Source organism: Podarcis bocagei (assembly GCF_964188305.1).
Source record: "Podarcis bocagei genome assembly, chromosome: 4".
NCBI lineage: Eukaryota > Metazoa > Chordata > Lepidosauria > Squamata > Lacertidae > Podarcis > Podarcis bocagei.
In genome coordinates, this window is record NC_138128.1 from 41,337,432 (window position 1) to 41,349,529 (window position 12,098).

At 41.9% G+C, this 12,098-nt stretch overlaps 1 protein-coding gene and 1 long non-coding RNA gene across 4 annotated transcripts in view; one reads left to right on the top strand and one right to left on the bottom strand.

The window, feature by feature from the left end:
• LOC308586316 overlaps positions 1-12,098 on the top strand; it is a 31,591-nt gene that overhangs the window by 1,730 nt on the left and 17,763 nt on the right. For 2 of the 3 annotated variants that reach the window (XR_014007799.1, XR_014007800.1), the window contains exon 2: positions 7,143-7,198. This is a non-coding gene — a long non-coding RNA (uncharacterized lncRNA). Of the gene's footprint in view, positions 1-5,220; positions 5,600-7,142; positions 7,199-12,098 lie in introns of those variants that run through there. The other variant, XR_014007801.1, reaches the window with a different exon arrangement.
• Positions 325-10,467, bottom strand: AGXT (alanine--glyoxylate aminotransferase). Its single transcript, XM_081192683.1, has 11 exons — positions 9,769-10,467; positions 8,514-8,706; positions 7,125-7,189; positions 6,744-6,844; positions 6,071-6,141; positions 4,855-4,939; positions 3,704-3,799; positions 3,152-3,221; positions 2,083-2,178; positions 1,323-1,451; positions 325-936 (listed from the first exon to the last, which is right to left on the bottom strand). Exons 1-11 carry the CDS (start codon positions 10,033-10,035, stop codon positions 829-831), a joined length of 1,281 nt encoding a protein of 426 aa, XP_081048809.1. The 5' UTR covers positions 10,036-10,467; the 3' UTR covers positions 325-828.

Here is a 12,098-nt window from a genome sequence, read left to right on the forward strand (position 1 = left end):
CAGAACACAGTGTCTGGTTCGTTTTCAATAGCTTAACATCCATGGGAAAGTCCCAAAGGTGTAAATGACTTAGACTACTAGGCATCAGTTGTGCATTAAACTTCTAAATAGCAGCATAGGGTGGGAGAGTTGATGTTTATCATCTTGTACTTTGTACAGGTAGCTTAGGGATAGGTCTTCTGTTTTAAACTTGCTCTAAAGATAACATGCAATCATATCTTGGGGTGATTCCCCCCCTCCCGGCTTTCATCCAATTTACTCTATTGTCAGTAGGCTAGGTACATGTAGCCTTTTCAGACATTGGTAGGTAGCATAATCACACCATATGTACTCATTTTTTAAAGATGAAAGGGTCTTCAAAAACAGTTTAAGAGCTGTTTGATCAGGCTGAAAGTGCATGCATTTCACAGTAAGTTATGGCTTTTCTTCTGAAAACTGGCATCTGGTTCCAGCCTTTGTGTTTCTTTCCTTATCCTTTCAAGACTTTCACACAATGATTCAACAGCAAAATGAGAGACAGAAAGTACAGAGACTTCTATTTACATACATCCAGACATGTGTGTGAGTTTATGAGCATATAACAACTTGCACATTGGGAGCACACATTTGTTGAAGAAAAATACAAAGGGCATAACAGCACTAGTAAGTGTGCACAGTATAGCATGCAGTGAAAACAAAGTTTACTCTTGTGAATTGTAAACTATAGGTACATTATGGAATAAAGAAAAGGGAAAGCACTTTATGTGGAATGTGCCTCTGATACCTTGCATGTCTTAAGTGTCACTGACTATTCTGGATCTTCTGTGTAAAAAACAGTGGGGTGAGGTCTTATAGCTTGTTCTTGAGACAGTGCTGGAGAGCATCTTCCAGAGCATGGAGGACTCTGTCAACATTGTATTTAGTGGAGTTATAGCCCATCAGTCCTATTCGGAGAACCTAGTGATGAGATAATATAAAAAATCAAGTAAGTGTTCTGGAACTCATTCTCTTAGAAGGGCCCAGCCCTCATCTTAGTCTAAATGAGAAAGTGATTGAGTTCAGCATCTCAATGGCATGGAAACCATGTAAATAAGGTTAATTCTAATTAGAGGTATAAATAACTGATTCACTTCTCTTTCAATTCCTCTGCATCAGAGGCTAGGGTGGGGTATTACATGTCTGAATATTCATCTGCTTTCACACACAAAGCTAAAGTAGTAAAAGCCAGGTTTGTGGAGAAATAAAATATTTACAAAACGCTTTGCTTTTTGTTGAAAACCAGACAGTCCTGTCTTCAAACACCTTAGTTTATTTCTCATTTCCTGCCCTGAGACAATATCTACCTTGCCTGCTGAAGCACCCAGGCCTCCTGAAATCTCAATCCCATGCCTTTTCATAATGTAGTCAGTGATTTCCTTCCAGTCATATCCCTCAGGTACAAAGACAGTGTTGACTGTTGGAAGCCTTGCATCCTGAAAAATAAAGAGAATGAGTCAAAGACACCCAGGTAATTTCTGAATGCATGTAAATGCTTCAATTTCCCAGGATTTCTAGCAAGCTGCACCATCTGGATGAAACACCCTCACCCTAATGATTTCTCTCCTTGCTTGCATGGGACCTTCTCACAATAGGAATCTACACTCACTGACCATTTGTCTGTGGTGAGCTTGATTCTGTGCAAGGCTAGAGAGAATGGTTTCTGAGTGTTAAAAGTTGGCTTCATATATGTTTCACATTCCGTCCTGTACATTTTGGTTTCCCTATAATTTCTGGTTACCTGTTGATTGGTGCTGAAAAGTGAGATGCTCATGCAGTAAATGATCAGCTATCCTGCTTTCAAACTACATTCAGCTGTGGAAACACTATTGCCTTAGGTAGCTAGAACAAAGTCTCTCTGGCTTATCTCTGGTTCCCTTCTCATACCTCACTACCCTCAGTATATAATATTCAACAGGCCTGCAATTACTGTCATTGTCTATTCCTTTCTCCATCTCAAAGCAGGTCCTATAAGATGCAGCAGCACACATACGACTTAGTTCTCTTGTTCACTTCAATGGTGGTTAGCACAGAATGTGGAGCTAATTATTGTGGTTTGCATCTTACCGGTTCTTTCACAAAAAGTTGGAGGCCTAACTTCTGTAGCCCTGCACACAGGTCCAGGCTGTTCTCCTTGTGAAGCTTCCAGGAATTTTCTAGCCCCTGTATATAAAATGCACTTTTATTTTCATGTGTAGGAAATAAAAACTATTTCAACTATCTCTACATAGCAGGCATATTATATTAGGATGGACACAGTGGGTGGGTATTTAACTAAACAGTTCTGCTATCACAAGTACCTTTGACTGTGCAATGGAATTTCCTCTCTCTCATGTGCCCCCTAAATATGTTATTTGGTGAGCAGGGAGAGGAAGCTGCGTTGTGCAGCCGAAAGTGTATGTGCTAGCAGAATTATTTAATTGGATACTACCCTTTCATCTTTAAAAATGATAGGTTTGTAATTGAGTTTGGCTTTGACAGTTCTGACCAGTTAGCATCCAAAAACTCTAAAATTAGTATGGTACTCATTTGTTTATTAGGGTCCACATCATACAAAGTAATATACTCCTTACCAGTTGTGAATAAACCAAGGGCTTGCTTAGAAAGTAAGGCTGCAGCCCTAACCATGTCTATTCAGAAGTGAGTCCTGTTGAATAAAATGGGGTTTACACTCAAGTAAGTAGGGTTAGGATTGCATCAGGCAGGCATCAGCCTTCAGTAGTCCTCATTCTGCTTCCAGTCAAGAAAGGGTGATACTGGTTCTATATTAGTTCCTTCTATGAGAACTAAGGTGCTTCATACATTATGCAGCATTCCTCCCTCCCATAATTTCACAAGTGTTATAACCATTATTGCTTCCAGAAAATCATATAGGGGAGACATACTTTGGGAAGTCCTGGATGGACATTCAGGGCAAAAATTAATCTACTACACCTTTTAGGAACACATTGACTTTTTATGCATTGTAAGTTTATTACTAATGAGGTCACAGTGAATATGATTGCTGAATAATATCTGGATACACTCTAATATGCCCATTCTTAACTAAGCAGCAGAAATATCTTGATTTCAGTATCTTCCTTTGTTTCTCTACTACTTCAGCCTGTAGGTCTTTCAGTCTCCCACACTGACTGACCTTTTCTGCAAGAATTGCCAAGCCTTCTCGCAGACAGAAAAACGTGTTGATGGGTGCAGTATGATGATACCTGCAAAGATACATGCAACATGTAAGGGAGATGCTCAATTTGCATGGACCAATCTATCAGAAACCGCTTCACAATATATACCCTACCTATCAACACCCCCACATGCCAAAACAAAATAGTGACAGGAAAGTGAAGTGAGGAAGTATTGTCATATTCTCAGTTGAAGCCTATGTCAAACTAGGTGCTGCCCAGTGCTTGTTTTTGTGCTTTGAATCACTCATTGTAAGCAAGCAGCAAGTGTGCTCTCTGTCTCTCCCCCCAAGAGTTGCATGTGAGAGAATGAGCTGTTCCCTGCCATATTTCCATTCAAAGCCTTTTCTCTTACCCCACCTGCTTTCCCAGCCATATGATAGAAATATTGGGGGAAGGAATGGTAGTACAGATCTGCTGCTCAATAATGGTCCAGGGCCTAATCCATTTCTGGAGGCCAGGAAACTACTTTAAAAGTGAGGAGAATGAGAAGCCATAGAATTAGCTCTCACTTTCTTGGCTGATCGTTGCAGCCCCAGTATTGAGCCAACTCCTCCATGTCCAGATAAAATGAGATTGGTTTCGTCTTCCTACTGTTAATCTTCTTCCTGACAAAATGGAAATGCAAATATTGGTCACCTGAAGGAAATCTACCAGTGAATCACATTCTTTGTGCACCTCCTACCCCTTGTGTATTTGCTGTAAACCGCACAGTTCAGTGGGGGGAGGAAACTGGCTCTTCAGAGGTTGAACTTCAGCTTCTATCATCCCCAACCATTAGCCATGATGACTGAGGTTGATGGGGGTTGGAATCCCACAACGTATTTAGTTTCCACATAGACTAAATAGTGCCAATGTGTGTGTGTGAAAGAGCAATGGAGTGGCAGTGCCAGATCAGAACCTGGAACAGTCATAGAGGTATTGATTCTCTCCATGAGAATCCAGTACTTTGGCATCGAGGAGTCTATTAGAAATCCAGTAGAGGAGCAGACTATTGGAGCAGTAATGCTGTGAATTTTCCATCTCATGCTGAGCCTATGTGTATGTAAATTCAGCTTTAGATCACGAACACCATTATTCCCCAGTGACTTTCATTCCATGGAAACCACTCACAGTTGGGAGATTGGGGTGTATATAATAGTATTGCCCAGTGGAATTGATTCATGTGGGATTTTCAATGCCATGTGGCCTCACTTAACCCCTTTGTTAGAAACAAGCAGGAAAATGTAGATAATATGAGGTGCTTGAACCTGGAGCTTGCAAGAAGGCACAGAGGTTGAATTCTGTGAGATGTGGGGCTCACTTAGTTCAGTGAGTTGAACCCAAAGAATGGAATGGTAGGAAAACACCATGGCATTTTTGATAATTTGTAGAGTTTATGTAGAGCGTAAACAAGCTGTTGCAGGAGCTGAAGAGCATTTTTGGATGAGCTTCATTCTTCTCTCACAACACTTTAGTGCCAAGGTATAAAACAGTTATTTGGTTAGCTGCGGACCCCTTTTGCACATGGAAGTCCATTTTTGGATCCAGCTCAGTGTCTTTAGGAGGGAAATGAGCCTCCTATCATTTCCTATATCTCAATGACTGTCTTCTATAAAGTATTGACTTGCCTAACATCCAGTTGGAAATAACATCTCCCCAAAACAAATATTATTTTGCTTACCTTGCTCTCTGGCTGAAAGAAATGGGTGAAGCACCAGGTGGTGCATTTAAGACTTTCTGGGAGCCTGAGTAGAGGATGTCAATTCCTGTGTGCTCAACAGGGGAGAAAAAATGTTAATAAGTGTTCCTTCACTATAGCAGATGTCCTGTTCAGTTCTGTGCTACCAGGATTCTTTGTGGAAAGTTGTGGCAATTAAAAATGAAATAAAGCCAATATAAGTGCAATATAGAGCAGTGGTTCTCAAATGGTGGCCTGTGGACCACAAGTTTCCATTGCATGTCTGTAAAAACACAAATAATCATACAGCACCTAACACAGTGCATTACAATTGCTATAACAGGCATGAAAATTATTAAGTGGTCAAGTAGTCCATGGGAAGAAAATTTGAGAGGTTAGGCAAGATACTAGTTTGTTTGTTACTAATGTCATAAATTACTTCCCCAACCTGGTGACCTCCAGATGTTTTAGATGCACTTCTTGCTGGTGGGAGTTGTAATCCAGAACATCTGCAGGACACCAAGTTGTGAGAAGCTTTCATATACTTAGGGAGAAGCTTGGACACTAGTTTCAGATTTACCTACTCGTCCTCTAGAATGTGGCAAAGGCCAGAGAGCATCTCCTATACTATCTTTTGTATTCCTCTTCTCTTAGCAAACACACATCAATCTTCTGCCTTCTCCAGTGATGATGAAGGAAAGATGCAAGTTACTCTGATTAGGAACCTCAAACCATTTCTACATCAATGGTAAACATTTGTGTTACTATGACAGATTGTTACATCTTAGAATCATAGAATCATAGAGTTGGAAGAGACTACAAGGGCCATCGAGTCCAACCCCCTGCCAAGCAGGAAACACCATCAGAGCACTCCTGACATATGGTTGTCAAGCCTCTGCTTAAAGACCTCCAAAGTAGGAGACTCCACCACACTCCTTGGCAGCAAATTCCACTGTCGAACAGCTCTTACTGTCAGGAAGTTCTTGCTAAAGTTTAGGTGGAATCTTCTTTCTTGTAGTTTGGATCCATTGCTCCGTGTCCGCTTCTCTGGAGCAGCAGAAAACAACCTTTCTCCCTCCTCTATGTGACATCCTTTTATATATTTGAACATGGCTATCATATCACCCCTTAACCTCCTCTTCTCCAGGCTAAACATGCCCAGCTCCCTTAGCCATTCCTCATAAGGCATCGTTTCCAGGCCTTTGACCATTTTGCTCACCTTGCTGGTCCATAAGAATTGGAGCTCCACCCAGTGATGCTACAGCATCCACCAGTAGTAAACAATTATATCTAAAATGAGGAAGGAAAGAATAGAGATTTAGCATGCTATGGAAGGCAGGGCTTAACTTGCAAACAGGTCATCCAGATCAGATTTCTCTGTGTGCAAGTGCACTACCACACATTCTGTTGTTTTTAAGTCATATTCATTGCTATTTCACTGTTAGCCATTGATGCCAGTTGGCAGAGCTTGGTGGAATGCATCTGGGCTGGGTTTCTCTCTCCCCCCACTCAATTGGTCTTCCCCTGCTGCTCTCTCTTTTCCATTCTGGGCAGATGTGGGTATCCAGGAAGTGCACAAGAATGTAAGAGTAAATGTTAGTATCCTTATCCAACCAGTTACCATGTTTCACAATGAGCAAAATGGAGGCTTGTACTTTTTCTGTCGTTGACTTATTCAGATATTCTAAGCATAGGGAATCTTTGGATTTGGGGAAAAGAAAGTGTGGTACAGCAGTAGTTGTAGGAGAATGCCACATGGGCAAGGGGGAATTAATGGAGGCACAATGGGTTCACAATCCACACTAAGCACAGTAAATCAGGCAGCTTAGACTACAGCCTTGAGGCCTTTGTTTCTGAGGCAAATAAGTGTTTGACCTCCATGACCCACTGACCTGTGACAGAGTTCTCCAAGGCCATCCAGGGGCTGAAGCACTCCAGTGGAGGATTCTCCATGTGTGATGAAAAATAAAAAGGGAGCATGTGTCACTAAACCCTAGGAGAGGCAACAGGGGGGGTGGAAGAGTCAGACAAGACAAAAAAAACATGGGAGGAGTAGGTGAACAGTAATATTCTCCTAGTAGGTGGGAGGCTAAATTGCTATGAACTGGTTGTCCCAACCATTTACATAAGAAAGACATAGACTGCAGGTTTCACTTAGAGTTGTATTTATGTATCTAAATTAGCTATATAATATCCTGCCTTTCAGGATACAAACTCTCCCAATAAACATGCTCTTTGCTGCTACTTTCAGCTACTTTGCTCACATAACTCACCTTTTCTATTTCTTCTAGAGTGAAAAACTCTCCAGGGGCCTTTACTAGCTGATGAACGTCTGCTCCTAAAATAGGTAATGGATTACAAATCATGTTACTTGAACTTTGTTAAAGGAGAAGCAAAGGACAAAACTGTTCCTAAGGCTCCTGGGAAGCACCAACATTCATTCCAATTAGATAATAATAAAGCCCTTCTAGGGGAAGGTAGGATATAATGTTCTATATTTATTATTATTATATTTATATCCCACCTTTCTGCCAAGGAGCTCAAAGTGATGTACATGGTTTCCCTCACTGGTACTTCAATTTTATCCTCACAATGACCCTCTGAAGTAGGTTAGGTTGGCAGATAGTGACTGACTCAAAATCACTCATAGAGTGTAATTTCACTGGGTTTCAGTTTCCTTGGATTTAAAAGAAGAGGGCCTGACTAAGCAGCTTTTAGAGGCTTCACTTGACTAGTTTGGATTTTGCTGATCCCTGAAAAGGAATGAGACGTGTGCTAATAAGGACTGAGTATGCCTCAGTGCACCCTGAAACTATATTTGAAAAGTGGTTTGGACCAGGAGAAATTACAATCTAGACACAGGTTGAAGACTCTGGATTGTTGGTTCAGCTGACTGGTTATGACAGTGAGCTCCTTTGACATTTTCATTTGATGGCATTATGACGTAAGGTGATTTGAGAGGTGTATGGTCCTGCCCATCTGTCAAAACTGACCTGCAGGGAATGAATCAGCTCTTGACCAGACCCTTGGTGTGAGAAAGGTTCGCTACCCCTGATTTGGCTCAACGAAGTCCACCAAAATAGCCAACACATGAGAATGCAAGTTTTAGGTTTAGGGGTGGTGGACTGATGGGAAGACAGCAAATCACTTCTCACTTGGTAGCAGTTCACAACAAGTTATGTTAAGAGAGCCACAGGCGCTTCTGTTTGAAATGGGTCATGTATTAACAAGTACATAGCAGCACCTTTGCCAAAGTCCATTCAAGCTCCCTGGGAACCTCCAGAGTATATGATGATTAAACTTGGAGCAGGAAAGAAGCGTTTGATTATTAAAAACAAATTGGGAGGAATTCAACATAGTGTTAAGCTACAGTCCCATAGTGGTGTACAAGTTGCAATAGCAGAGAAGGTTCTTGTGGCTTGGTTGCACAGCAGATTGCAGTAGCCCCAATACATCCTGTTGCACTGGATTTCATATTATACAGCCATTATTCTCACCCTTACATGAGTGGTGGTGGTTGGTGTTTCAAATTTTGCATTCAGTATGGTTTTACAACTCTTAAGTTACTTTGAAACATTTTATGCAGTAAGCAATGAATAAATGAAATAAATAATACTATAAAGGAATGCTAGGTTTGAAGGAAAAGGTTCCAAAAAACATACCAAGTCTTTTGGCAATGCCAGTTGCACGTTCACCCCAAAATCCATTCATAGCTATGAGCACTTTGTCTCCCTGCTCCACCATGTTCAAGAAGGCTGCTTCCATGGCACAATGGCCGGTGCCACTGACAGCCAATGTGAGAGGGTTCTGTGTCTGAAATGCATACTGTATTCCAAGCTTGATCTCATCCATTATCTGAGGGCAACAGAGAAGATAATCAGTGTTCAAAGAAACTTTCCAAAGGCTGGCAGTGCACGTGTATTTATGTCTGTGGATTCTGACAGTGGCATTCATAGGAGGAAGAGATAACAGTGTGGCTCCCATTAAAAGTTTCTATACATTTTGATGGACAAACGACAACAGCCGGAAAAGGCTGAACAAAGTCCAAAATGCTGTTACGGAAGAGAATACTCCCACAGTAGAGTTACTCAGCCACAGTTGAGATTCTGCTCTTGCTTCTTTATTTCTTTGCATCATATAATACATTGATTACTATCACTTTATGAACAGCCATGCTCCTGTGTAAGTGGAAATGTTGAATCCTAAAGCCTCACACACCCTGGTGAGAATTAAGTAGGTTTTCTGATAGAGCAGATTTCAAGCATCATAAACACAGAAGGCGTCTGTATTTATATACAAGTCTGCTCTCATGGGACCTCAAAATGCAGATCAGCGTGGAACTCCCTATTTCTTAACATGGCTCTTAGCCAGATTATACACAGAAATTACATGCTTCCAATTTAGTGATATATTTGCCTGCTACTAAGCCTGAGATCACTCCCATGAATAGTTAGCAATCCTTTCTGCGTAATGGATCTCAAAGGAATATCTGTCTTCCTGACTGACATACAGAAGAATAAGCACCATGAGATCTAAATAGCAGAAGTTTGTCTAGATTTAAAGAGTTGGGTTTTCAAAGTTTTATATTTGCTTAGTGAATCTAGATCAGAGGAAAGCCTGAGACTCTCATGAGCTCAGTGGAATCAAGTTCTTAAAAATGGGGAAATAACCAGAAATAATAGTCCCATCACAGAGGAAGAAAATCATGCTTCTGGTTATCAAGAAATTCTGTGGCTAAATAATAATGATTTTCCATAAATCTAGATTGTATTAGTTAAGAACATTACTTTTGATTAAAAAAATTTAATCCATAGACTAATGAATAATTAGTCAGGGTGATACTTGAAAGCTGGAAAAGCATTAAGTAGAAGCTGAAGTAGGAGCACACAAGGAATTAGGTAGGATTTTATTTCTTACCTGGATCATCTCTTTGTGGACATGTCCTATGAGCTGTCGACAGCCTGCAGACAAGATCCGGGGAGGGCAATTGGAGGGCCCAGGGCCCAGCAATAACCTGTCTGGAACAGACAGTGGCTGTAGCAGAGGTGCTGGAGGTGGCAGAGATAGGTTTTGAGAAGCCATGGTGCGGCAACACTGAGTTAAAACCAGAGGCCGCCGAACAGGAGTCCAACCTGCTGCTTGCAGCACTAGGAACACACTGCTCACCCCTGACCTTAAATACATGGCAAGCTGGGGTTGAGCAAAACAAACAGATCTTAGATCAGATAAATGCTAGCACACCTCCCTCTTGTTTCTCTCCTCTTCTGAAAAATCTTCCAGTTATTGCCATTGGTCTCCAAGCTCCTTGTGAATATGAGCTTATCTTTAGAACACAGCCTCCAACTTACTTACTCCTTGGTTTTCTCCCAGAGAGTTCTGTGCTTTCTAATGCCTTTGGCCTTCCTTGCCTGGGAATTCTACACCTGTTAGAAGCTGGAAAGTTAAATATCATGCAAACAAAGATCTGAAGGAGACTTATTTTCCTTGTTCTTTGGGCAACACAGAGAAGCTTCCTATGCTGCCTCAACATCTGTAGAAGTTGCTTCCCTCACAGAACGGAGAGAAACTGGACAACTGGACCATTATGTTTGGTTCTGTCCGAAATCCCTGAAACTATATAAAATTGAAGTTTCATTCTTTATTCTTTATTGTAGTTGTGTAACACTGGTCTGTTGAGCAGTCACTGGTTATAGTTTGCCAGGAACAGTGAATTCTAGATTAATAATGGGGTTAACAAGTAACTGTGCTTGCCTGCTTATTGGCAGTGCCTGACTGAAGAAATCCCCCCTCCCCGCAATAAATAGGGTGACCTGTGTGTTATTCTGTGTTCCTTTTTTTGCCTGACTTGCTCCTTCTTTTCCCTCCGACCCATCCTGTGATCCACCCTTCAGCTCTGAAGCTTCCTCTGCCTCTGACTGTTGCCTCCTGCCTGGTACAGTTCCCCACAAATCACTAGCCCCCTCTCCCAAGTCAGACACCAGCACCCTTTCTCCCTGTACGCACTTGTCAGCATTCTGCCAGTCTCTGACATGTATGGGAACTGCAGATGAGTGCATCTAATAACTGAAATAAGTACCATGCAGACATATTGTAAGAGCAGCTGGTACACAGAGGTATACTGCTTCTGAACGTTGAAGTAACCAGGTAAAGCTGAAAGTGGCAAAAGGCAATTAATAGGAGACAAGCAACAATTCACCACACACAACTGTGTCCTGACTGTCTTGTAGTCTGGGGACAGATGCTACAACTTCACTAATTGTTTTCCTTTGGGCCGAGTAGTATAAAAATGTAACTTGCACATGTTCCTTAAGATCACAGTAGAGCACCTTTAGCTGTCAGTAGACAATAGTAAAGGTAAACAGACCCCTGACCATTAGGTCCAGTCATGACCGACTCTGGGGTTACGGTGCTCATCTCGCTTTATTGGCCGAGGGAGCCGGCGTACAGCTTCTGGGTCATGTGGCCAGCATGACTAAGCCGCTTCTGGCGAACCAGAGCAGTGCACGGAAACGCCGTTTACCTTCCTGCTGGAGCGGTACCTATTTATCTACTTGCACTTTGACGTGCTTTCAAACTGCTAGGTTGGCAGGAGCAGGGACCAAGCAACAGGAGCTCACCCCATTGCAGGGATTCGAACCGCCAACCTTCTAGGCTCTGTGGTTTAACCCACAGCGCCACCCGCATCCCTTTCAGTAGACAATAGCCCACTGTAAATATCTTTATCTTGCTTCCCTATTTCTTTTTTAATTTCCTAATGGGTTCACTTAATCTACAAAGAGTTTCAGTGTGCAGTGCAGCAACTTCTCTATGGGTAGACCACAACTATTTTTGTGCTTAAAAAATGTATGTAGCTGAGATGCATGCATTTGTGTCATGCCGAGTCCATATTAGTGCTTTCAGAGCTCTCATATGATTGCTGAGCAACCTCCCCACCTCCCACCCCCTGCCCCTAGCTTCATTCCAGTAATAGAACAATGGTGACCAGACAGGAGGGAGCAGGGCTGGCCAAATTCTGTAATACAGTAGTTTGAACTTCTGAGAGCCAAACTAGACATTAACTTCATGAATGCAATTAGTGTAAATAGTAGCTGAGCTTGAGCAACCTCAGCACAATGAGGGGAGAGGAAGAGAAGTGGAATTCTTTCTGCTTCACCAGAATCCCTGTAAAATTCCTTTACAAGGCAAGGTCCTATTTCTAGACTGAGGTGATGAAACCTAGTATATCTACTGGCTATGATGAGCATTGG